General features: G+C 39.8%; 3 protein-coding genes across 6 annotated transcripts in view; 2 read left to right on the top strand and 1 right to left on the bottom strand.

Annotated features, from left to right (window-relative positions):
* The first annotated feature begins 5,248 nt into the window (after nucleotides 1-5,248).
* Nucleotides 5,249-16,022, top strand: si:dkey-222f2.1 (intermediate filament protein ON3). 2 transcript variants are annotated; one of them, XM_060911021.1, is made up of 10 exons: nucleotides 5,249-5,616; nucleotides 6,856-7,064; nucleotides 7,312-7,372; nucleotides 12,605-12,700; nucleotides 12,931-13,095; nucleotides 13,238-13,363; nucleotides 14,817-15,037; nucleotides 15,166-15,212; nucleotides 15,544-15,617; nucleotides 15,819-15,902. In XM_060911021.1, exons 1-9 carry the CDS (start codon nucleotides 5,323-5,325, stop codon nucleotides 15,570-15,572), a joined length of 1,248 nt encoding a protein of 415 aa, XP_060767004.1. In that variant the 5' UTR covers nucleotides 5,249-5,322; the 3' UTR covers nucleotides 15,573-15,617; nucleotides 15,819-15,902. The 2 variants fall into 2 exon arrangements, with proteins under 2 accessions (XP_060767004.1, XP_060767003.1); XM_060911020.1 differs by lacking the exon at nucleotides 15,544-15,617 and having other exon boundaries at nucleotides 15,819-16,022.
* A 3,670-nt stretch (nucleotides 16,023-19,692) lies between these two features.
* On the bottom strand, nucleotides 19,693-22,839 carry LOC132874438 (pre-miRNA 5'-monophosphate methyltransferase). Its single transcript, XM_060910615.1, has 2 exons — nucleotides 22,135-22,839; nucleotides 19,693-20,504 (listed from the first exon to the last, which is right to left on the bottom strand). The coding sequence occupies exons 1-2, from the start codon at nucleotides 22,432-22,434 to the stop codon at nucleotides 19,953-19,955; spliced, it is 852 nt and encodes a 283-aa protein (XP_060766598.1). The 5' UTR covers nucleotides 22,435-22,839; the 3' UTR covers nucleotides 19,693-19,952.
* LOC132874439 (cytochrome c oxidase assembly protein COX14 homolog) overlaps nucleotides 22,576-26,261 on the top strand; it is a 36,550-nt gene continuing 32,864 nt past the window's right edge. For 2 of the 3 annotated variants that reach the window (XM_060910616.1, XM_060910618.1), the window contains exon 1: nucleotides 22,576-22,704. The gene's annotated coding sequence lies outside the window, so the exon portion shown is untranslated. The remainder of the gene's footprint in view (nucleotides 22,705-26,261) is intronic. The other variant, XM_060910617.1, reaches the window with a different exon arrangement.

Below are 26,261 nucleotides of genomic sequence, written 5' to 3'. Positions count from 1 at the left end.
GCCAGTAGATAACCTAGTAGATAAGTATAAACTTAATGTAGGCTGGCCTTGCTGTTGCAAAAATTCATACTTATGTCTCCTTCATGTACTGAGTCTCATCTCATCTCATTATCTCTAGCCGCTTTATCCTGTTCTACAGGGTCGCAGGCAAGCTGGAGCCTATCCCAGCTGACTACGGGCGAAAGGCGGGGTACACCCTGGACAAGTCGCCAGGTCATCACAGGGCTGACACATAGACACAGACAACCATTCACACTCACACCTACGGTCAATTTAGAGTCACCAGTTAACCTAACCTGCATGTCTTTGGACTGTGGGGGAAACCGGAGCACCCGGAGGAAACCCACGCGGACACGGGGAGAACATGCAAACTCCACACAGAAAGGCCCTCGCCGGCCCTGGGGCTCGAACCCAGGACCTTCTTGCTATGAGGCGACAGCGCTAACCACTACACCACCGTGCCGCCCTGTACTGAGTCATTATATGCAATTAAATTTCTAGGTTGATGAATAACTATTTAATTGATAGAAGATGATTACATGGTGCTCTGCAAGAAATCCACTGAGTGGTTTTTTTTTCTTCTATTTTTGGCTGTGCCAATTTAATAGAAAACACAGTAAATACAGTAATCAGCAATCCAGTGAGAAAAACTCAACATCCATTAGCTTATTAAATAAAGACTTGAACAATAACAAGAAATATAAATGTGAACAATGGCTTCCACCTTAGATGCAATAAATAAACACGTAACAAATTAAAAGTAAATAAATAATAATAATAATAATAATAATAATAGCAGCAGCACGGTGGTGTAGTGGTTAGCACTGTCGCCTCACAGCAAGAAGGTCCTGGGTTCGAGCCCAGCAGCTGGAGAGGGCTTTTCTGTGTGGAGTTTGCATGTTCTCCCCGTGTCTGCGTGGGTTTCCTCCGGGTGCTCCGGTTTCCCCCACAGTTCAAAGACATGCAGGTTAGGCTAATTGGTGGCTCTAAATTGACCGAGTGTGAATGGTTGTGTGTCTGTATGTGTCAGCCCTGCAATAACCTGGTGACTTGTCCAGGGTGTACCCCGCCTCTCATCCATAGTCAGCTGGGATAGGCTCCAGCTTGCCTGCGACCCTGTAGAACAGGATAAGCGGCTACAGATAATGGATGGATGATGATAATAATAATAATAATAATAATAAATAAACATTTAAAAAATGGTGTGGGCAGAACATCTAAACATACAAAGAGGTTAAATAAAAACTGTACATACTCTACATACAGTTTTAAAGTCACTTATGGGCTTTGTTGTGCTTAAGTCAGAATCTGTCATATAATCGTACTAATACAGTGTGTTGTGAAAACTATGTATATGTATTACACATGGATGGAATGAGCTGCATGCTTGATTAGTGACATTAGTTGATCAAAAAGGGAAACATATATCTTAAAAAGGTGATCTTAAAAGTGGTAATGGCATTATTCCCTTGACATCCTAAGTCAAGCTATGTAACAATCCTTTTAGCCAGTTTTTGTCCATTTCATATGCCAGTTGTCCATTTTATTATTGGAATGTCTATATGAACGTTATCAGCTAAAATTTTAATTGCTTGCGAAAGCTAGCTGCTCACATGTTTAATGTAACATAAATACTAAAAATTGGTCTGCATGAGCCTGAACCCCAAAGCCCTTTATTCACAGATTGCTCTGTAAATACATTATCAACAAAATACTGCTCACCTCCTGTTTCAGCTGGGAGAGGGGTTGAGGCAAGGTTTCCTAATCCTGAGGCTGAATCTGTGCATGTTGAGGGCAGACCTCATGAGTGAACAAGCTAGTTATTAGCATGCATCTTAACCTAGCTGGTGCACTAGCTGTATAGTGGACTTAAATTCACTGAACTCTTTGCAGACCAAAATTACACTCATTACTCATCTCATTTTCAGTGGCAGTAAAGGTAACTTATGAAATATTTAAGTAAAACGACACTGCATTGTAAATTAAGTTGTGAGCTTGATCATCCAAGTAGTGGTTAAGGCACAATAATAATCTTCTGTATGATTAATGTTAGCATGTTAGGGCGGCATAGTGGTGTAAGTGGTTAGCACGGTCGCCTCACAGAAAGAAGGTTCTGGGTTCGACCCCAGTGGCCGGTGGGGGCCATTCTGTGTGGAGTTTGCATGTTTTCCCCGTGTCTGCATGGGTTTCCTCCGGGTGCTCCGGTTTCCCCCACAGTTCAAAGACATGCGGTTAGGTTAAAATGGGACAGCCTTGGGCTGAGGTGCCCTTGAGTGAAGCACCTAACTCCCAACTGCTCCCTGGGTGCTGTTAGCATGGCTGCCCACTGCTCTGGGTATGTGCTCATTGCTCATGTGTTCACTGCTTCAGATGGCTTAAATGCAGAAAGGAATTTCACAAGTGTATGATGAATAAAGTTGTTGTTGTTCTTCTTCTAATAGCCACCAAAGGTTAATAAATGTATAGGCTACCTTTCTTTGGAAAAAATACTGGGTGACTCACTATTGGCCCTTTTTCTCTCTCTCTCTCTCTCTCTCTCTCTCTCTCTCTCTCAGCTTTCTGCTGCTTCTCTTTACGTTTCTGGCAGCCCAACTTCTTCTTGGTGGTGTCAATTTACCATCAATTCTGCTTCTACCGTACGCAGCTAATCTTAGTGCTGGATTGGAAAGCAACAAAGCTAACAGTGTTGCACTCTGGCTCCACCTACACAAGACTATACTATGTAATGAATAGGGATGGGGTGAAATATAGACAATCTATTCTAATAAGTTTGCGGAAAATTAAACCAGAAGGTTGTTGGATTTGCTCATTTTAAGAGACAAAATTATTTAAAATATTTTTATCAAATTAACTCACACATGGTAATAATAATAATATTGTCCTCTGAGGGCCCCTTGTCAATGCTGGGCCCTGAGAATCATCCTAACTCCCCCCCCCCCCCCCCCCCCATGGTGCCCCTGTCTCTATGTGTCATCCCTGCGATGATCTGGAGACTTGTCCAAGGTGAACCCTGCCTCTTGCCCATAGTCAGCTGGGATAGGCTCCAGCTTGCCTGTGACCCTGCACAGGATAAGTGGTTATGGATAATGGATGGATGGATTCCATGAACTGTGGCAGACTGTGTTTCATGCAGAAATACACAGACAACAAGCACACATTACACTTACTCTACAAACAGCATATTTGTATGTACATAGCGAACTAAAAAAAAAATCCCTGCTGTAATTGCATTCTGTGTAACCAACAAATGTGACAAATAGTTCATATTAGCCTAATGTGCATAATACTTATATAGCTAAATTATATTCATACAAAAGATCCCAGATAACCCCTGCTGTGGTTCATATTAATTCTGTACTTATTTTCATCCTTTTAAATATGATTTTGCTATATTTTAGTATAACCCCAATTCCAAAAAAGTTGGGACAAAGTACAAATTGTAAATAAAAACGGAATGCAATAATTTACAAATCTCAAAAACTGATATTGTATTCACAATAGAACATAGACAACATATCAAATGTCAAAAGTGAGACATTTTGAAATTTCATGACAGCAACACATCTCAAAAAAGTTGGGACGGGGCAATAAGAGGCTGGAAAAGTTAAAGGTACAAAAAAGGAACAGCTGGAGGACCAAATTGCAAGTCATTAGGTCAATTGGCAATAGGTCATTAACATGACTGGGTATAAAAAGAGCATCTTGGAGTGGCAGCGGCTCTCAGAAGTAAAGATGGGAAGAGGATCACCAATCCCCCTAATTCTGCCCCGACAAATAGTGGAACAATATCAGAAAGGAGTTCAACAGTGTAAAATTGCAAAGAGTTTGAACATATCATCATCTACAGTGCATAATATCATCAAAAGATTCAGAGAATCTGGAAGAATCTCTGTGCATAAGGGTCAAGGCCGGAAAACCATACTGGGTGCCCGTGATCTTCGGGCCCTTAGACGGCACTGCATCACATACAGGCATGCTTCTGTATTGGAAATCACAAAATGGGCTCAGGAATATTTCCAGGGGAGCATATCCAGCGGAGAAATCTGATGACTGGTCCACTCATTCTCCATTTTCTCCATACTGAGTACTCCGCCATTACTGCTCAGCTCACACTCCGGGAGAACTGGTGCAACTGAACTTACTTTCCTATTCTTGTAGTTTTCTTTTCCTTTAATTGTTGGTACTACACCCTCTTTCAATACGGGCTTATAGCCAACGCTCCTCAACAGATCAGAGGTTTCGTACGAGTCATCAGTAAAACGTGCCCATGAATTTCTCACAAATCACGCCCAAATCTTTGCAGTTTGAACATTCTTGGGCCATGAATGCAACGTAAATACACCTTCTGTCATGTTGCTGCACCCGCCAGCAACACATCTATGTGGCATGGCAATAAATTAGCTCAAGGGAGGATCAAAGTTGCATCTGTGTTTTAGTATAGCAAAAATGACGATGAGACCGATAGCCTTCCTGCTGTGACGTCCCAGATGTCAAAGTTATTCACTCAGACCGCTACCTATATGAATAATTTTAATCGTAAAAATTACTATATTAGATTTATTGTTAATGCTTAAAACTATTCCTATGCCATTCTTGAGGTCTCAAGGCATTTATAAACAAAAAGTGAGGCCATGATTCTGTGCATCTCCTTTAAGTTACTGTCAAGCATTTGTTTGCCGTCATTAGAAAGTAAGACTGTTCTAACCCACTGATCAGTTAGCTGGTTGTTTATTCAAATTTTAGACTTTCTTATTATAATACAAATTGTCGCCAGCTTAATTAGGTACACCAGTCTCGTAATTATCTTGCCATTAGACTGCTATCCTAGTCGCATTCCCATTTTGGATTTGCAACAATGATTCCTTAATATTCTTGTTCATCAAATAAGATATGAAAAGGATGATGTATATGCAAAACTATCTTACTATAGTAAGATTTGCATATCTTACTATACATCAGGTTGAGATTTGAGATGTGTGTTCCTTTGTATTATTTTCAAATTACGTTATACAGTATAATACTTATATTAGAGCTGAGACAAAGAGAGAGTGAGTGAGTGCAGGATTAAGAGTGGGTGTATGTAAAGTATGTGGGCGAGTGTGTGCGCTCCCTGTTCCAGCAACAGGAAACCCAGAGAGAGCAAGACTGTCCAAGCACATTCATGTGCGCATGCGCATCCACTGAAACAGGTTTTACACCATCTCCGTCACTCCACCCAAATCCTAGGGTTTAAAAGGCCTGCTCAAGTCAAGCTTGTTGCACTTCCAAAGCATCTCCCATAGCATCCTTAGCTTGGTTCTATTTGTCCATTATTTCTTCACCATGAGTCTGAGAAGCAAGAGGATCAGTTCAAGCAGTTCTGTAAGGAGCAGTGGGAAGCTTGGTGGCTATAGTGGCTACAACACTGGGTTTAGCACAATGTCCCTTGGAGCTTTGTCACCTGGCTTCAGCACCAGCAGCACCTACTTGGGTGCCCCCATAGCCAGCATCTCTATCAACAAAAGCCTGCTAGCCCCCCTCAACCTGGAGATCGATCCCAACATCCAGATGGTGCGCACTCAGGAAAAGGAGCAGATGAAATCTCTAAACAACCGCTTTGCCTCCTTCATCGACAAGGTAAGACTTGGGTTATTGATTAAAGAGAGTAAAATGTGTCATTATAGTAGTTTCAGACATGAAATTAAAGTCTACATGGTAATGTCTACAAGGTGGAGAATACCTTTCTTTGCTTTTTATCGGCAACATTTCTACCAAAAGCAACACACAGTTTAAAAGGCTGCTTCACAAAAGTGGTATTGTACTTCAGGACTGTGACACCAAAGTTGGAGTGAAATTGTTGACCCCATTCCTTTTTAAAAGGATACTTAGTCCTGGACATCTAAGAAGCCCAAATGTTCTCAGACAAGAGCGATTTGCTTGACACTACTGGAAAGCACATGAAAACGATAGTTGATCTTTAGCACCACAACCCTTTTCTCTAAAGCTGGACTGTAACCTGATAAAAAAGAAAACAGGTCAGGCTTGGCTGAGTCACCTAAGACACCACTATCCCTGAGAGTATGAAGAGAACCTTTGTGTGCTTGAGGACAATGGCAACCCAATCCCAGGGGCCCCCTGGACTGAAACTGAGACTTTTACTGATACTAGTTAGGGCCAAAAGGGGTCTCTAAGTACTGGCTTCAGATCAGTGTTCAAAAAAGAATGAGATTAGGTTTGAAGAGAGGTGGTTGAGCTATGTGCATGCCTTGTCCATGTAGCACTGCCTCCTGAGTAACTGAGGGATAATGTTGCTCCATTAGTGTCATTAGCTTGTCACAACAGCCATAAATTAAACCAGTCTAGGTTTTTAATATGTGTAATGGACCAATGCACCAAAGGACTTTTATTTATCCCTTTAAAACCAAAAATTCCACAGAATCAAGCTTCTTTAGGAACAGCAGACAAAGTGGCTAGAGATAATGAGATGAGAATCACACGTTGATGAAGAGTAAATTACAAGGCTATTAGTGTGATAATAAAATAAACATATGTATTTCATTTTAAAGCCTTCACCACCTACATCGAATGACTTACACAAAATGTAACCAGAGTTGGGAATACATACATCTTTGATCTATTTGGCACCACACTGGACTTTGTCTTTCAATAAGGCTATAAGATGCTACTGATAATAACAGACCTCAGGGGAAACAATGAGTTGTTTTGTTTCAGCTGCATGGAGTAAAATAGTATGAAGAACTGTGGGGTGTTTTTTTAAAATTATTTTTGGATTCCTTCCAAAAACAAAATATGAACCTAGAGTTGATTCCCAAAGGGTTTCACCATATCTTCTTTGGTATTTCTTTCCATCTACAGGTGAGGTTCCTGGAGCAGCAGAACAAGATCCTGGAAACCAAGTGGGAAGTTTTGCAGAGTCAGACTCCTGGCAGATCTAACATTGAGCCCATGTTTGAGGCCTATATGGCCAACCTGCGTAGGCAGCTTGATGTGGTCAACAATGACAAAATCAAGCTGGATGGAGAACTCAGAAACATGCAGGGGCTGGTGGAAGACTTCAAGCACAAGTATGGCTCTCAAAAAAAACTAACAAGATCTATAAATGTCAGAATATTAGGTTTGAGGTTGAGTTTTTGAAATACTACTCCCAGATCTGAATTATATTAAGATTCTTTTAAACATGAAAGTTATCCTAATAGTCTATGCAAAAAAAATAAATTTTATATATATAGTTCTATTTCTGTTGTGTCTTGCATAACAGTCTAGCTCTGTATCTACAGTAAATCACTTTCATTTCTGTTGGCTTTGACTCAGGTACGAGGACGAGATCAACAAGAGAAACAACCTAGAAAATGACTTTGTGATTCTGAAAAAGGTTTGATTCCACTAGCACCTTCTCGGGGAATACATTAGGACAATAGAGGCTTTTGTACACATTAAAGGAACAGTCCACCATACTTTCATAATGAAATATGCTTTTATCTGAATTGAGACGAGCTGCTCCGTACCTCTCCGAGCTTTGCGCGACCTCCCAGGCAGTCAGACGCGCTGTTACTCCTGTTAGCAATGTAGCTAGGCTCAGCATGGCCAATGGTATTTTTTGGGGCTGTAGTTAGATGCGACCAAACTCTTCCACGTTTTTCCTGTTTACATAGGTTTATATGACCAGTGATATGAAAAAAGTTCAGTTACACAAATTGAAACGTGGCGATTTTCTATGCTATGGAAAGTCCGCACTATAATGACAGGCGTACTCAGGGGCGCCGCTAGAAATCTTGGGCCCTATGAAAGATTACAATTTAGGCCCCCTCGGTAAAATTTTCAAGCTCAAGCAACTGAATTTGAAGTCTGTTTTTGGCTGGCACTTCTACTTTACTATGCATGTGATCAGCTACCTAGCAAGTTTAGGTGATACAATTATTTGGTATATGAACATTTTAAATGCAGAACTGTCAGAATTAGACTGAATAGACTGTTGCCTTAAAATGAAAATTCCATGATATATAAGGAAGATATATATATATTTTCTTTTATGAGCAACTATTATTAGGCCACTCAGTAACCTATGGAGTTCATTCAATCCAAATGTTTGTGTTGAGAGAAATTGCATGCATCACTGTATCAGTATGGATTTATAACATTCTGTATGCACATTATGGATACTCCAGAGCCCTCCAGCAAACATCATCAATAATCAGGATTACAAAATGTATTCCTTTGTTTCCTCCATTTATTGACTTATTGTATGTGATCAAATGTATGCCTTGATGAATAACTACACTAGTTTTTTGATACAATTACATAGTGGACTGCAAGAAATCCACTAAGTGTTTTTGGTTTCTTTTAGGCATCACACATTTATTAGAAAACAGCAAATGTTCAAATATTCAAGTTAAATACTTAGCAACAGTATCAATAAATCCACACATGAACAATAGCAATGATATCTATGACCACAGCTAATGTCTCATCTCATCTCATTATCTCTAGCCGCTTTATCCTTCTACAGGGTCGCAGGCAAGCTGGAGCCTATCCCAGCTGACTACGGGCAAAAGGCGGGGTACACCCTGGACAAGTCGCCAGGTCATCACAGGGCTGACACATAGACACAGACAACCATTCACACTCACATTCACACCACAGCTAATGTGCAAATTATTAAAGTTAAATACTTAATATCAACAAATCCACACATGAACAATGGCAAAACATCTAGATTTAATTATACAATAAAGATACCTATGAAAAAAGGTGATTTTTTTTCACACACAGTGTGATATCCGGACTTCATAAATTTATCACACCTGCTCCTGCTTAGCAACTTCTAGAATGTACACCTCTGTTGCGCACATAGAAAATCCGACAGCTGCTCTAAGCTGCGCTAACAGCTCTGTGCATACACGGAGCTACACATTTCACGTGTCCCGCTCCCAGAATCAGACTGTACCATTAGTAAAAAGGGTGGAGGGGTGAAATGACAATATCATAAATAATTCAAGAAAAATGTTATAGCAAATCATAACCATGTATAATTTGCATATTTTAACAGATGAAATGAAATATTTTATTTCAAAAACTTACACAAGGCAATACTATTAAAATAATATTAATATACGTCACAGACCCCCCTGTCAGTGCCAGGCCCTTAGAATCGTCCTAACTTCCCCCCCCCCAGCGGCGCCCCTGGGCGTACTAACACCTTCTGCGCGCTTCGGCAGCGCATTGATATCTGAGCTCCGTATCAATGTGCTGCCGAAGCGCGCAGAAGGTGTTAGTACGCCTGTCATTATAGTGCGGACTTTCCATAGCATAGAAAATCGCTACGTTTCAATTTGTGTAACTGAACTTTTCATATCACTGGTCATATAAACCTATGTAAACAGGAAAAACGTGGAAGAGTTTGGTCGCATCTAACTACAGCCCCCCAAAAAATACCATTGGCCATGCTGAGCCTAGCTACATTGCTAACAGGAGTGACAGCGCATCTGACTGACTGGGAGGTCGCGCAAAGCTCGGAGAGGTACGGAGCAGCTCGTCTCAATTCAGATAAGAGCATATTTCATTATGGAAGTACGGTGGACTGTTCCTTTAAGTCTGATTCCACTACAATGGGCCACTGGGTAAATTAGGCATCAAGGGACAAGAATAAATTCTACAGCCTGATCCAGCCTGCTTTAACCTAAGGAGTCAACAAAAGAGGCAAAGTAAAAGTGTCCCAACTTTCAATAGATAAATTTGTAAAACTAAACCCATGAATACTATATTTTCAAACAAAACCTCCAGGTGGGGTTAGAATGACATATCCAAGGGATGCCAAACGAACACAGTGCCTCTGGTGCATGCTCGAAATCCGATCCAAAATGCAATTCAACACTGCATGACAAGGACACACGTCACATTTCTCGGATTACAGGTTACAATCGCTAATATCTGTAATGGCTCGTGTCAAAAAGATTAAGTTACATTTAGATAAAAAGTCAAAACACACGTTCAAATTTTTAGTTTCCAATGCAAGTGACATATTACTAATGCAAAGAGCATTTTTAAGACTGTCATTTCAAAACTAGCATAGTAATTGCATTTTTTGTTAGCTGTAAATGTGGCTGTAATTGAGAGTAGTTTGAGAGAAGTTGCTGAACTAGTCCCTTGTCCCTCAAATGCTGTAACACAAGTACGTAAGGGATAATGTTGCGTCATTAGTATCACTAGCCTTGTACAACAGCCAACACTCTAGCTTTTACCATGCAAGATGTACAACCAGTAAGTACCTTTAATTATCCCCTTCCTCAAAACCAATAAATCACAATTTAGTATTTAAGTAATAATTGCATGGGTTTTTAATTTTCATACCTCAAAATATAGTGGGAAATGTATGCAGATTTGGTCTTCCAGACACTACACCCAGACTTGAAATGTTTAAGATGTGATAAATGATGCTTTTTATCAGAACAGCCCTCATGGTAGTGTTGTAGTACTTGAGACCGGTCTTGGTCTGAGCCCAGTGGCTGACAAGGGCCTTTCTGTGTGGAGTTTGCATGTTCTCCCAGCGTCTGCATGGGTTTCCTCCAGGTGCTCCGGTTCCCCCCAGTCCAAAGACATGTAGGTTAGGCTAATTTATAATTGTAAATTAATTCTGAACATCCCTGTGGGAGAATTAATAAATTTGCATTGTATAGTTACAGATTTTCATCTCAACCAGGCAGAACAATCTCTCTTGCCTAATCAATTGGTATAGGTTTCCAATGATTGGCAAGTTGTATCAGGTATGGTTTTGCTGAAATGAAGACCTGCAATTGGATAAAGGTTGAAACATTGGTAGTAGAGGTGTGCTGGAGGAGCAAAAGAATACATCTGTATTAGGAACCACTGTATTTAATAAAACAGTTAATATTAAACCTGTAAGGTTTCAGAGACAGAGACCCAAATGCAGATCAGTTTGGCAGGTTTATTCTTTTAACACAGTCACAAGAGGTCAGGGCAGGTGAAAAGATTGTTTTAATGCCATCCTCGACACACCCAAAAACAAAAAGGCACTGAAGATAACTGTGGGCTTCGTGTTCAAAGTACTGTCAGTTCACAAAATCCAACAAAAAAAATCCAGCAAAGCACAGAGGTTAGGAGTAGTAATTTCAGATTCAAAAAGTCATTGAGGCAGTCCACAAAAATTCAAAAGAACAAAAACTCAAAGGTTCCAGGCAGAATTCCAGATGCCACTGGTTACTCACAGACAAACAGGGTAATCTTCACAGGCAAAACAGGTATACAAACATCAGAGTCAAGTTCAGGTGATCAGAGACAGAGCAGAGAAATGACAGAGCTTAAGTAGCAGTCCAGCACACAGAATTGAAGTGGAAACAGCTGACCCTGATTACAATGGTGATTGAGTCAGGTGACAAAGGTGAGACACGAGGGGGGCGTGGCAGGAGACCAAAACAAAGGGCACATGGAACATCAAAAACAAACACATTGTCAATACACCCGCAGTACTACAACTGTCCAGTGGGTGGCCAGAGTTCAAAACATTCAGACTCTAAGGCTGCTGGGCCATAGAAGGTTCACGCTGCACGCTGCACGCTACACGCGTGTAAAGAAAAGTGGACAAACGTAGCATGACTTGCTCTGGGCCATAGAACGGCGTTCACGTTGCACGCTGCACACTTCACGCGTGAAGCGTGAAATGAACATGCACACTTTTTTCTAGGCGTGAAGATGGAAATTCCAGTCAATGCATGCGGTCACCGCCGCGCCAGCCAATCAGAACGGGTCTAGGGAGATAACTCTATGCTTTCAGGGGAAAACTTCAGAAAAAATATAATTGAATGGTATAATTGAAAAATAGTTCTTCATCGGGATTGTCAAGCAGATTATAGAATGTTCGGTGAAATTCACCACGGGTTTCTCTCAGAAGGAAGTGTTCTCGGCTCCAAATTCTGTTCCTTTTTCTCTTCCTCTGTCTCAGTAAAAGCAGAATGAGGCAATCGTCGTCATCCGAAGAGTCCATATTGTTGGTTACTCGGTCAAAGTAGAACAGACGCAACACGTGAACATCCAAGCATGAAGTTTAATGGCCCAGGGTCCGGTTCTTCACGTGAACGTGTAGCGTGCAGCATGCAGCGTGAACCTTCTATGGCCCAGCAGCCTTACAAAACCAATATTGGGCCACAGGAAGATATTGCATCTACAGATATACTACAGATCTCATCTCATCTCATTATCTCTAGCCGCTTTATCCTTCTACAGGGTCGCAGGCAAGCTGGAGCCTATCCCAGCTGACTATGGGCGAAAGGCGGGGTACACCCTGGACAAGTCGCCAGGTCATCACAGGGCTAACACAGACACAGACAACCATTCACACTCACATTCACACCTACGGTCAATTTAGAGTCACCAGTTAACCTAACCTGCATGTCTTTGGACTGTGGGGGAAATCGGAGCACCCGGAGGAAACCCACGCGGACACGGGGAGAACATGCAAACTCCGCACAGAAAGGCCCTCGCCGGCCCCGGGGCTCGAACCCAGGACCTTCTTGCTGTGAGGCGACAGCGCTAACCACTACACCACCGTGCCGCCCATTATACTACAGATCTATTAATGAATTGTTCTCAGGACGTAGACTCTGCATACCTGGTGAAAGCTGATCTGGAAGACAAAGTGGGTGCTCTGACTGATGAGATCAACTTCCTCAAGACTATTTACGATGAGGTAACACCAGCACCTCTGGCTTGCTAATTACAGTTATAAGTCTATGTCCAGATTTTTGTCCAGCTGATTTGTAACAAAGAGCTATACAAATAAAACAGAATTGGACTGAATTGAATTTAAAAATAAACAATTTTATTTTTTAAGTGCATAGATATAGAATTTAGTGTAATGTAGCATAGGCAGGTTGTGAGAACAGTGCTTATTGATGCATTTTTTACTTGTTGATGTAGGAGTTGCGTGAGATGCAGGCCAGCATCAAGGACACCTCTGTCATAGTGCAGATGGACAACTCCCGCAACCTCAACATGGACCAGATTGTGGCTGAGGTCAAGGTTCAATATGAGGAGATCGCAGCCAAGAGCCGTGAAGAAGCTGAGGCCTGGTACAAGTCTAAGGTATGAAGATCTTCTGTGAATTCTACTAGAATTATACACTGCACAATAGGACAAATACCTTCTTACATTACACCACTTAATATGCAGTTTTTGCTACAAAACCTAAAAAGATATCCAACATGTGTTTGTGTCCTTTCTCCAGTATGACCAAATGGCCAGCCAGGCCACACAGTATGGGAATGAGCTGAGGAACACCAAGGCTGAGATTGCCGAGCTCAACCGCATGATCAGCCGTCTGCAAAGTGAAATTGAGTCCATCAAGGCCCAGGTAAATAACACGTAACACAATGACATGACACTTTCCCAGAGCAGAAAGTCTTGGACCTTCCATTGAAGAATAAGTCTTTTCAAGTCACTACATGAATTCTCACATCAGTCTTCATCTGCCTTTTAAAACAAGTCCACTTCAACAGTTAACCTCACACTTAATTTCATTACAAAAAGGTTTTATTTTTTTAAAAGATGAAACCATTTTAGGGGACTTCAACCAAGTCTGGTTAAACACATACCATGGCTTATCCAAAAAGAAGGGGCATTTCTACTTTCCATGGAAACCATTTTTGGGGAAATGCTATATCAAGCAATTTATTAGTCAGTATATGCAAAACTATGGTCATTAAAATAAATTTTGGGTTATTTTCTATTTGTAGGCTGTCCATCAAACAAGGTAAGGGTAGGGGTATTTACAGTACCAGACAAAGGTTTGGACACACCATCTAATTCAGTGGCTGGTCTTTATTTTTATTAATTAAAAGACACTTCATATCTTAAACTAATGATGGATGTCGTTTCTCTTTACTTAGTTGAGCAGTTCTTGACATAATATGGATTACTACAGTTGTGAAATAGGGCTATTTAGTGTATTTTTATTATTTACTATTTACTGTTTGATCTCAAACACCTTAAGACAAGAAATTCCACTAATTAACTTTTGACGAAGCACACGTGTGAATTCCAGGTGACTACCTCATGAAGCTGGTTAAGATAATGCCAATAGCTTTTAACACTTTTTATTACATAATTCTTTACATGTTATTTCATAGTTCTGATGTCATCACTATTGTTCTACAATTTTGAAAATAGTCAAAATACAGAAAAATCTATGAATGAGTAGGGGTGTCCAAACTTTTGACTGGTACTGTAAATGTCACGAATGAGCAATGGAACATAACTTTTTTTTTTTAGCTTTCCCCAAACCTGTAGCGAGAAGTGTGTGTGTGTGTGTGTGTGTGTGGGGGGGGGGGGGGGGGGGGGGGGGGTTTAATTTATTCATCTTTAGCAAGAGCTTTATCCTGGTCAGGGTCACACAGGAACCAAAATCAGTCCTGGGAGCACTGGGTGCAAGGCAGGAATACATCAGTCAATCTTAGGACACCATGAACACACACGTTAACACACTCATTCACACCTAGTGGCAATTTAGCAAAGCCAATCTACCTACCTGTTTTGGGAGGTGGGATGAAACCGGAGAACATGGTGAAAACATGAGGTGAGCTTGCACAGAAACTTCACATGGACAGTAACCTCAGCTCAGGATCAAACCAAGGACCCTGGCGCTGTAAGTTGCCAACGCTATACACTGTACCAACGTGCTACCTCATTAGCAGTTGCAGACTTTTAAAAATGCCCAACACTGTAAGACTTGTTCAAAGAGTGAGTTGGTTTCATCTCTCTATGCATGTCATAAAAAAATTCAAACTGGATAACACTCTTGCTTCCAGCGCACTAACATGGAGAACCAGATTGCTGAGGCAGAGGAGCGTGGTGAGCTGACCGTGAAGGATGCTAAAGCTCGCATCCACGACCTTGAGGAGGCACTGCAGAGAGCCAAGCAGGACATGGCACGCCAGCTGCGGGAATACCAGGAACTCATGAATGTCAAGCTGGCACTAGACATTGAGATTGCCACTTATAGGAAGCTGCTGGAGGGCGAGGAGGACAGGTGAGGGCCTGAGATGGCACATGGAGATCTTTCTAACATACCATGTCTGAGGTTAGAGATGGCCACAGGTAATATTACCACACCTGAAAAGTTTAAAAGTGTAATTGTATCCTTTTTGTTTTTTTAAGAATCGGACAGCAGGCTGTTGTCAACATTCAATCCATGCCAAATTACAGTGAGTATCAAGCTTTATACAAATAGTGCACATCATGTCGGGACTTGACTATTGAAGATGTGGCAAAACTGAAATGTTCACAAATGGAAGGTAGAAGTGTTGATTTCTGTTTAGAGTTAAACAAATTTATAGCTTTAGACACACTCACCTCAAAAGACATTGTTTGGCTCAGTAATAAGACTTATACACAAATAGTAACAAGATTAGAACATGTACATACGGTACTTTAAAAAAAATACACATTCAATGTCAGACTATGTGCTGCTTCAAGATGGTTAGTGTCTGTGTTTTTAGCTTTGTGATGTCCTTTTGTCCATTTTTATATTTTTAGATAACAGTGTCATGTCATACAGAGTCTGAAACCTCATAAGCAAGTTGGTTTGAGATCACTAAAGATATTTTGAGGTGAGTGTTTAACACATGGTGCTAAACATGAAACTAGAAGCTTCCCATACAGCAAGTAGCCTTGCAGCTTTAGTGCAAAACTAAAAAGGGAATTTTAAAAAAAGAGGGATAAAGGGTGAAAATTGTACAAATATAGATTTTTTCTTTTTTGCATGAAAACACAATTAGAAGTATGTCTCTTTTTTCTCGTTTTAATTCCAGGCTCCAAAGGAATGAATGGCTCCCAGCAGTTCAGCTCTCCATCCCCTAAACTACTGATCAAAACTACTGAGGTTAGAGACAACACCAGATTCAGCACAAATTGAAGTGTCAATATAAAGTATTATATCAAATAACTTAAAGAAAGTGCTGTAAAACTAACTGTAGGCTCATTTTATGTTAGAAATGTTACAAGAAACTATATCTAGATGCATTTTCTGTTTTAATAAAGGTGTAATAAACCTGATAACACTCAATAAATTAAAGAGTTATGAAAAACATCTTTTATTGAACCACGTTTTATTATATGTAAGTAAAACAAGTACATCTTTATCTTTATTCATTCTTTCCACTGAATTACTTAATGCTTAAAGCTAGATGGCCTTTCGATTTCATAAAATTGTTGAAATTTAGTTCCCTCCGAAATTTGGTCATTGTGATATATGTTTATTTATGTAATCTCAAAAAAACAAAACACAACACAACAGGCCATTCTGTGGCTGGTAAGTTATTTAATTTGAGGGGATTCCCTAGCAAATAATGTGCATGAAATTGCTTGCTTCATGCAGTCAAGCAGACAGAGGAAGTCCATGTACGCATGCGCAGGTTTACCTTCTTTTTTTTCTTCTTCTTCTTTTGGGTTTTACAGCAGTTGGCATCCAGTGTTCAGCACACACTGAAGTGTCAATATAAAGTATTATATCAAATAACTTAAAGAAAGTGCCATCTACAGGTTTACCTTGACTGTTACACTGACAGTTACATCATCCTGTTGCTAAACAAACAGCTGATTACACAGAGGTGCTTGCTGACCTTCGATATTTATTAGCCTGGCCCTGCATTTCCTTTCCTTTGCAAAATAACATCTCTTCTCTCTTTCCGTTGCTGTAGTCGGTCTTTCACATTTCATTCGCACACTCATGTCCTCCATTTTTCTCTCCTGTTTCAAATTTGTATCTCACAATGCCTTGCGCGAACGAGGAAAACCCACCATGTGATGCATTACATAGTATCTTGTATTGCGTCATGGTGAAGCAAGAAAAAAATAGCAGAGAATTTAGGGTCATGTGGCCCTAAATTCATTAATTATTCCATTTAAAAAAAACTAATAAAATTGGAAGTCTGTGATTTGAATGCAGTAGCTTTCGGTCTACTAAACAAAAATAATTGGGTATCAGGGAAAATTCTTTTTATGACCTAAACTTAAAAAATCTGAAAGGTAGTCTAGCTTTAACGGATATGTTTTATTTACAAAATCACAACATCTTATTCACAATCACAACTGTTTGTTCATATTGCTATTATAGGGCATAATCATGAACTTGTAATACTTGGCATTAACAATGTACTGCACACTTAAATGTGTGTGGAGGGGGGTGGGGGGTTAGCTGTAAATTAAATAATATGACTGTACTGTGATTTTACATAGTCAAAATAGAGAAAAATCTCGAAATGAGTAGGTGTGTCCAAACTTTAGACTGGTACTGTATATTCCACCCGCCAGCTCCAATACACAATTATTTTACCAATGCAATTCACACATTTAAATATTAGGCTCATTATTAAAATGTAATGGAGCCATAGAACATTTTCCCTACTCACTGAACACATTTTTATTATAAATTATCATTAGGTCCAACATGACATTACACAGTGTATAGTTATTTATAACCTCAGACTTATAGATGTTTGGATGCTTCACAGACCCTTGGAGGTCCCCAAACAGACCCATTGAGTTCGAAGTCTTCACTAAATCTCAATCCGTCAAGAGATTGAATTCAATTTTGTTTGTATAGTACATTTAATAACAGACATGATCCCAACAACTTTACAGAAATCCTGATGCAGATTTACAACCCCGATTCCAAAAAAGTTGGGACAAAGTACAAATTGTAAATAAAAACGGAATGCAATAATTTACAAATCTCAAAAACTGATATTGTATTCACAATAGAACATAGACAACATATCAAATGTCAAAAGTGAGACATTTTGAAATTTCATGCCAAATATTGGCTCATTTGAAATTTCATGACAGCAACACATCTCAAAAAAGTTGGGATAGGGGCAATAAGAGGCTGGAAAAGTTAAAGGTACAAAAAAGGAACAGCTGGAGGACCAAATTGCAAGTCATTAAGTCAATTGGTAATAGGTCATTAACATGACTGGGTATAAAAAGAGTATCTTGGAGTGGCAGCGGCTCTCAGAAGTAAAGATGGGAAGAGGATCACCAATCCCCCTAATTCTGCCCCAACAAATAGTGGAACAATATCAGAAAGGAGTTCGACAGTGTAAAATTGCAAAGAGTTTGAACATATCATCATCTACAGTGCATAATATCATCAAAAGATTCAGAGAATCTGGAAGAATCTCTGTGCATAAGGGTCAAGGCCGGAAAACCATACTGGGTCCCTGTGATCTTCGGGCCCTTAGACGGCACTGCATCACATACAGGCATGCTTCTGCATTGGAAATCACAAAATGGGCTCAGGAATATTTCCAGAGAACATTATCTGTGAACACAATTCACCGTGCCATCCGCCGTTGCCAGCTAAAACTCTATAGTTCAAAGAAGCAGCCGTATCTAAACATGATCCAGAAGCGCAGACGTCTTCTCTGGGCCAAGGCTCATTTAAAATGGACTGTGGCAAAGTGGAAAACTGTTCTGTGGTCAGACAAATCAAAATTTGAAGTTCTTTATGGAAATCAGGGACGCCGTGTCATTCGGACTAAAGAGGAGAAGGACGACCCAAGTTGTTATCAGCGCTCAGTTCAGAAGCCTGCATCTCTGATGGTATGGGGCTGCATTAGTGCGTGTGGCATGGGCAGCTTACACATCTGGAAAGACACCATCAATGCTGAAAGGTATATCCAGGTTCTAGAGCAACATATGCTCCCATCCCGAGGACGTCTCTTTCAGGGAAGACCTTGCATTTTCCAACATGACAATGCCAAACCACATACTGCATCAATTACAGCATCATGGCTGCGTAGAAGAAGGGTCCGGGTACTGAACTGGCCAGCCTGCAGTCCAGATCTTTCACCCATAGAAAACATTTGGCGCATCATAAACGGAAGATACGACAAAAAAGACCCAAGATGGTTGAGCAACTAGAATCCTACATTAGACAAGAGTGTCTTATGGGATAAGAGTGTTTTATCCCTAAACTTGAGCAACTTGTCTCCTCAGTACCCAGACATTTACAGACTGTTGTAAAGAGAAAAGGGGATGTCTCACAGTGGTAAACATGGCCTTGTCCCAACTTTTTTGAGATGTGTTGTCATGAAATTTAAAATCACCTAATTTTTATCTTTAAATTATACATTTTCTCAGTTTAAACATATGTCATCTATGTTCTATTCTGAACAAAATATGGAATTTTGAAACTTCCACATCATTGCATTCCGTTTTTATTTACAATTTGTCCCAACTTTTTTGGAATCGGGGTTGTAGCTCCCTCACAAGCAAGAAGGCAAGAGGTTACAGTGGAAAAGAAAAACTCCATGAGAAGACATGAGGAAGAAAATTTGAAAGAAACAAGGGAATGCAACCTTTTCTGGGTGACAGTGGATGGTGGGATTAAAACTCATGACTCTTCTACAGCTATATACTATAAAGTCAAACATGCTATAAAGCAGGGGTGTCCAAACTGATCCATAAAGGGCCGTGTGGCTGCAGGTTTTCATTCCAGCCATGCAGCAGCACACCTGACTTGGCTCATTCAATCAACTGAACTGTCTTCACACAGTCAAATACTTGCAGCCACACCCACCCTTGATTAAAGGGTGGGTGTGTCAGTTGATTGAATAAGCCAAATCAGGTGTGCTGCTGCATGGCTGGAATGAAAACCTGCAGCCACATGGCCCTTTATGGATCAGTTTGGACACCCCTGCTATAAAGTGTATTTTAAAGATGTTCAGTATGAACAGACTGTGAATAAGAATCCTGGAATGAGCACAGGGCAGTATTTATGATTACAGCAGGTACAAGTCTATAGTATCAAAGTGAGATTGTCCACTGACGCAAGGGGAGGTCCAGGGTATGAACAGGTTTTGAGAAGTGTTCATGTGTGACCATGCACAACAGGTAGGTTACAAGCTAATTAACCCTTATTGCTTTCTGTCCTGGTCACTGCATCACCGTCTCTTGAACAACAAAAGACTCCGGTCCCATGATGTACTACCAAAACTCTGAACCAGCTCCATTCCACACTGCTTTTCCAAATGCTCTTTAGAGTGAGCTGCCATATCCCCACGGATCTCGAGAGTCTTAAAGTGGTCAAAGTCGCTGCGTCCGAGTTTTCGTAACCGCCGAGCAGCCGAGCGGTAACATTTCCATGGCTGTGCCTCCAGTAACAGGCACTCGCAGACAGATGCGAGTCGTGAGAGGAAAGTTAATAAGGCAGCATCTCCGTGGTTCAGGTGAACCCACATTGTCACAGCAAAACAGAAACACAAGTCAAAGCGATTACGTCCAAACCTCTCCAGATAGGAAACAAGTTCAGTGTGGCTCTCCTCATTGGTGATATCAAGGGGAATGAACTGAACGTTTTGGGGGAAGGGGTTAGAATTTTGAGCCCGTAGGATCAAGTCCTGGTCAAGGTCAAATCCAAGTAGGTGAATTCTTTTGGAAGACTCACTTCTGGGTGGCTGATCTTGAAGATGCTTATACAGTGCAATAGATAAATCCTGATAAAGAGCAACAGAGCATGGTGAAAAGAATCATCATCATGGTAGTTTGTAGGTTACTTCAACAAAGTATACAAGTAGCCTCTTTTTATATATGAAAGAGAGAGAGAGATTTTTGGATAAACTGCATCTGTAACATGTCTCTTAAACTGTACTAAAAGCAGCAACATATAACACTTTCAGTTTTTGTACACTCATGTTGGTACACTCTCGGCAATCTAAAAGATGACAAGCATAATGATGTTGGTGGTGATATGAGCTTGAACATCTGTTTGAGTAACGTGTACAGATAAGGAAATGAGAGAGCTGAAGGACTAAAGGGGTGCTTCATCTCTCTCTTTACGTAGAGATGAAGCAAGGGCTAACTGGCACCACCATCAATGGGCAAAAGCAGTCAAATAGCATGGCAGGTCATGTAGGAATCTAAACCAAAGTAAACAAAACATGATGAAAGTAGAAAAAAGGTCAAGAAAACAAGAGTCAAGACACACACACACTGACAGAGTTCTATTTGTATCCTCTCTAGTATGGAAGCCCATCCTCATCATTTGGGAAAAAAAGAAGTCATAGTACATTGTAATAATGAGGATATATCTCAATTATGAGCTATTTCATAATTGTGATTTATGTCATAATAATGACTTACTATTTCATAATCATGAGAATGTTTTCTCAAAATTATGACTTAACTCATTAGTATGAAATAGTGAAGCATAATTAAGAGATACTGGAGCATAATTAAGTTAAGTAATTATGATATTAAGTTATTATTATGAGATAGCAAGGCATAATTATGAGATAGTAAGTCATGAGATATTAAGTCACTATTATGAGATAGCAAAACAATTATGAGATAGGATCTGATTGTTATGAGACTGAAAATCATAATTATTAGATAGAACGTCATAATTATTAGATAATTCTCATTATTATTAGAAATTAAGTCATAATTATGAGAAGTCATGAGATATTAAGTCACTATTATGAGATAGCAAGGCATAATTATGAGATAGGATCTGATTGTTATGAGACTGAAAATCACAATTATTAGATAATTATCTCATTATTATGATAAATTAAGTAATAATTATAAGAAACCTTATTTTGGTGAGGGAAACGTGCTTCCACACTGCAGAGCTTACAGACACACATCTGAAAAACAGAGTAACTGTTTTTCCTATTATTTTTAGAAAGAAAGAAATCCAAAAAGCCGTTAATTGAATGATTATATCTCATTATCTCTAGCCGCTTTATCCTGTTCTACAGGGTCGCAGGCAAGCTGGAGCCTATCCCAGCTGACTGTGGGCGAAAGGCGGGGTACACCCTGGACAAGTCGCCAGGTCATCACAGGGCTGACACATAGACACAGACAACCATTCACACCTACGGTCAATTTAGAGTCACCAGTTAACCTTACCTGCATGTCTTTGGACTGTGGGGGAAACCGGAGCACCCGGAGGAAACCCACGCGGACACGGGGAGAACATGCAAACTCCGCACAGAAAGGCCCTTGCCGGCCACGGGGCTCGAACCCGCACCTTCTTGCTGTGAGGCGACAGTGCTAACCACTACACCACCGTGCCGCCTGAATGATTATATTGAGTGAGCTATTCAGATTCGCAGCTCTCACCCCGGAGTTGCAGCCCACGTCCAGCATGAGCACCGCCTCTGTGTCCGGCTGATAGCCCACATCCTCCAGCAGTGAACTCGGGATCAAACTCAGACGATTCTCTGGAGGATTAAATGTGTAATAACTTATAAAATTTCCATACGGAGCTGCACCAGGATCATGTTTCTCCTCAACTGTTTCCGAACATGGGTGTTTATTGCTACTGAGCGCCTCCATGTTTGTCCGTCTTGAAAATATTTCCCTCCCTCGATGTTGCTTTTTTTCGACGGCGTTTAAAGTTCCTGCTACTGGATTATGCATAAAATAAGAATTAAAGTCGACATTAAATCAATTGACAGGACATGTCAGAGATTTAAATTGCTTCCTTAATTTTCTTACTGAAAGTTGGATAGTAGAGACAATAGAAATGCATGCATATGTATAAATGTATAAAACGCGTTGGCGAATTTTGTTCATTCCGGGTATCCGTAGTGTAATCAGAAAGTGGTGCAGGAGTAAGTAACTGACATTGAACTTTCATAAAGGTGGTGCTTTAAGCATCCTTTGGAGTTAAATCGGATAAGTAACCAGGTGAGTTGTGTATCTGGATAATAGGTTGTATTCTTTACGTTTGTAGGAAAGCAACGACAGGTTAGCTTGATAAAAAATAAAGAGCTCAGTTAAAGCAGTTGCTAGGTAGCTATTAAACTACGGCTCGTGCGTACATTCAGATTGACAATGAATACATTTACTCTCCAAGACTATGTTAAGTTGACGCTTAACATCAAGCATTTGGCCTTGGGTTTTATCCAAATAACATTTACATTATTCCTGAAAGCAGAGCTTTAATGGACACCAGTCTGATAGTACACCTAGAAAAGAAAAATACAAATAGTTTTTTCACTTCCAGGTTAAAAACGGTTCAGATTTTTTTTTTTCTATGACTCAACCTGTACTATAGCGGCGGCTACAATTATCAACACCTTAATGATCTTTTGGCCATTTTTAAAAGTAGAAAAGACTTTCAGTACGTAAATAGTGTATGAATAATTACTCAAACTTCCACTGGGGGGTAACGAGTTGATTCCCGATTACTTTAGCCCAAGAGCATTAGCTCAAAATTGAGTCCAACCCGGAACAAATTAGTAACAAGCTGAAATTTTCAGAATATGTTCAGAATACCCTTAGGAATAACATACTAAAAGTCCCCGGGAATCCACCTTGTGCTCTCTGAGAAATTCAAGATGGCGTCCAAAATGGCCGCCGATTGGAGATTTTTCAATATCTCAGGGATAAAACATAATATAAATGCAATTAAAATGTTAAATTATATGTTCTCTCATACAAGCAATGCAAATTCACCATTGTCACACTGTTAAAATTAAAATTAACCAAGATTACAAGGTCATTAATGTGGAAATTACATGGAATTTGATGGTTGACATGATTGACAGATTAGCTTAGTAGGCTACTTACATACATGAACATAATGTAAGACAACAATTAGACATCAATTTCCTTAATATTTAGTGCATCTTTAAGCTTTGATAAAATATTAAAGGGAAATTAAATTTGAGAACTCTATCTTCTAAAACTACAATGGCAAGCTGTTTCAGTACACTTCTTCAACATTCCGGCGACTTTCATGACAAAAAGGTCTGCCTCAGTAAAAGCTCTTGCTTATAAACAATGAGTAGACTTAAACACTTCTCAGTGCCTCAGTTGTAATGCTTGGACCTTTTGTTGTACTATCAATACATTTTGTTGTTCCACGAGTAGACACCTTTGTCCATAGTTATCAACATCCAGATGATTATAAAAACAAAAACATCAGTATGTGGTATTAGATTAACAAAACATAGTTTTTACTTAAACTTTGTTTTACATAGACTTATATTTAGTACAAAATATCGTTTATATAAATATATTGATGTCAGCGCTTACGTAAATGAGAAAGTAATTCTAATGTTTGGAAACAAATGAACTGATAATATTTAACCTTTGTCAGAAAATCTTTTTGTTCCACTTTCTAAGTATTTTCGTAGATCACATTTTGTTAATCATTCGTTGTTTGTAATATATATTTAGGCACTGCTTAAAAGCGGAGCTCTCATCTGTTTCTGGGTTGTAGAATTTTCTTGTATTATAGCCAGTCTCTTTTGTTTCATTTCTTTACTGGCTAGCACTGGCCACTAGACGGTGTGTATGACTGGTAATTACTAACACTGACCACTAGGCGGTGTGTATGAGTGGTGGTACACGGACAAACCACAAAAAATCGACTCGATGGGTTTACCATTTTTTCTTAGGTATGGTGCTCCGCTCGCACGGGCCGAATAATTTCTAGTTTTGTAGTTTACCAATAAATGTCAACAGGCAGTTGATATTGTAACCACATGAAAATCCAGGTCAAAGGTCAATTTTTTTTAATTGAGAGTTTAAATTTACATCTAAAAATATGAAATGTCTACTGATATTTTAATATGTGGTAGATATTTACAACAAACTGCAAAAAAAATTGAATGGAATAGAAAAATCTGAAAATTTCAAGCCTTTAATTTTTTTATATGCTAGGAATTTAATTCTGCTCTAATTTTATTTATTGCAGTAGGATTCCAAATACTCTATAAGCATTCCATTCTGTTATGAATTGGGGAAAAAATTATTATAAATCACAGCACTTTTATTGTTTTAAAGTACTTCATCTACTTCAATGTTACGCAAAGATCAGTACATACAGTTAGGTCCATATATATTTGGACACTGACACAAATTTCTTTTTACCTTTTTATTGAAACATATTCAAGTTATAGTTATATAATGGACATGGACATAAAGTCCAGACTTTCAGCTTTCATTTGAGGGTATCCACATTAAAATTAGATGAAGGGTTTAGGAGTTTCAGCTCCTCAACATGTGCCACCCTGTTTTAAAGGGACCCAAAAGTAATTGGACAGTTGACTCAAAGGCTATTTCATGGGCGGGTGTGGGGCAATTCCTTCGTTATGTCATTCTCAATTAAGCAGATAAAGGCCTGGAGTTGATTTGAGGTGTGGTGCTTGCATTTGGAAGATTTTGCTGTGAAGAAAACATGCGGTCAAAGGAGCTCTCCATGCAGGTTAAACAAGCCATCCTTAAGCTGCGAAAACAGAAAAAACCCATCCGAGAAATTGCTACAATATTAGGAGTGGCAAAATCTACAGTTTGGTACATCCTGAGAAAGAAAGAAAGCACTGGTGAACTCATCAGTGCAAAAATACCTGGATGCCCACAGAAGACAACAGTCGTGGATGATCGCAGAATAATTTCCATGGTGAAGAGAAACCCCTTCACAACAGCCAACCAAGTGAACAACACTCTCCAGGAGGTAGGCGTATCAATATCCAAATCTACCATAAAGAGAAGACTGTATGAAAGTAAATACAGGGGGTTCACTGTACGGTGCAAGCCACTCTTAAGCCTCAAGAATAAAAAGGCTAGATTGGACTTTGCTAAAAAAAAAAAACATCTAAAAAAGCCAGCACAGTTCTGGAAGAACATTCTTTGGACAGATGAAACCAAGATCAACCTCGACCAGAATGATGGAAAGAAAAAAGTATGGTGAAGGTGTGGTACAGCTCATGAAAGCATACCACATCATTTGTAAAACATGGCGGAGGCAGTGTGATGGCTTGGGCATGCATGGCTGCCAGTGGCACTGGGTCACTAGTGTTTATTGATGATGTGACACAGGACAGAAGCAGCCGGATGAATTCTGAGGTATTCAGAGACATACTGTGTGCTCAAATCCAGCCAAACTGATTGGTCGGCGTTTCATAATACAGATGGACAGTGACCCAAAACATAAAGCCAAAGCAACCCAGGAGTTTATAAAAGCAAAGAAGTGGCATATTCTTGAATGGCCAAGTCAGTCACCTGATCTCAACCCAATTGAGCATGCATTTCACTTGTTAAAGACTAAACTTCAGACAGAAAGGCCCACAAACAAACAGCAACTGAAAACCGCTGCAGTAAAGGCCTGGCAGAGCATTAAAAAGGAGGAAACACAGCGTCTGGTGATGTCCATGAGTTCAAGACTTCAGGCAGTCATTGCCAACAAAGGGTTTTCAATCAAGTATTAGAAATGAACATTTTATTTACAATTATTT

The sequence above is a fragment of the Neoarius graeffei genome, chromosome 26, assembly GCF_027579695.1.
Source record: "Neoarius graeffei isolate fNeoGra1 chromosome 26, fNeoGra1.pri, whole genome shotgun sequence".
In the NCBI taxonomy this organism is placed as follows: Eukaryota; Metazoa; Chordata; class Actinopteri; order Siluriformes; family Ariidae; genus Neoarius; species Neoarius graeffei.
This window is presented reverse-complemented; position numbering and strand designations above follow the sequence as displayed.

Coding starts and splice junctions, on each gene's coding strand:
- LOC132874438 (XM_060910615.1), bottom strand. CDS start 22,434: ATGCATAATCCAGTAGCAGGAACTTTAAACGCCGTCGAAAAAAAGCAA. Junction 20,505..22,134: donor ACGTGGGCTGCAACTCCGGG/GTGAGAGCTGCG, acceptor GCTCTTTATCAG/GATTTATCTATTGCACTGTA.
- si:dkey-222f2.1 (XM_060911020.1), top strand. CDS start 5,323: ATGAGTCTGAGAAGCAAGAGGATCAGTTCAAGCAGTTCTGTAAGGAGC. Junction 12,701..12,930: donor TCAAGACTATTTACGATGAG/GTAACACCAGCA, acceptor TTGTTGATGTAG/GAGTTGCGTGAGATGCAGGC. Junction 15,038..15,165: donor CTGGAGGGCGAGGAGGACAG/GTGAGGGCCTGA, acceptor TGTTTTTTTAAG/AATCGGACAGCAGGCTGTTG.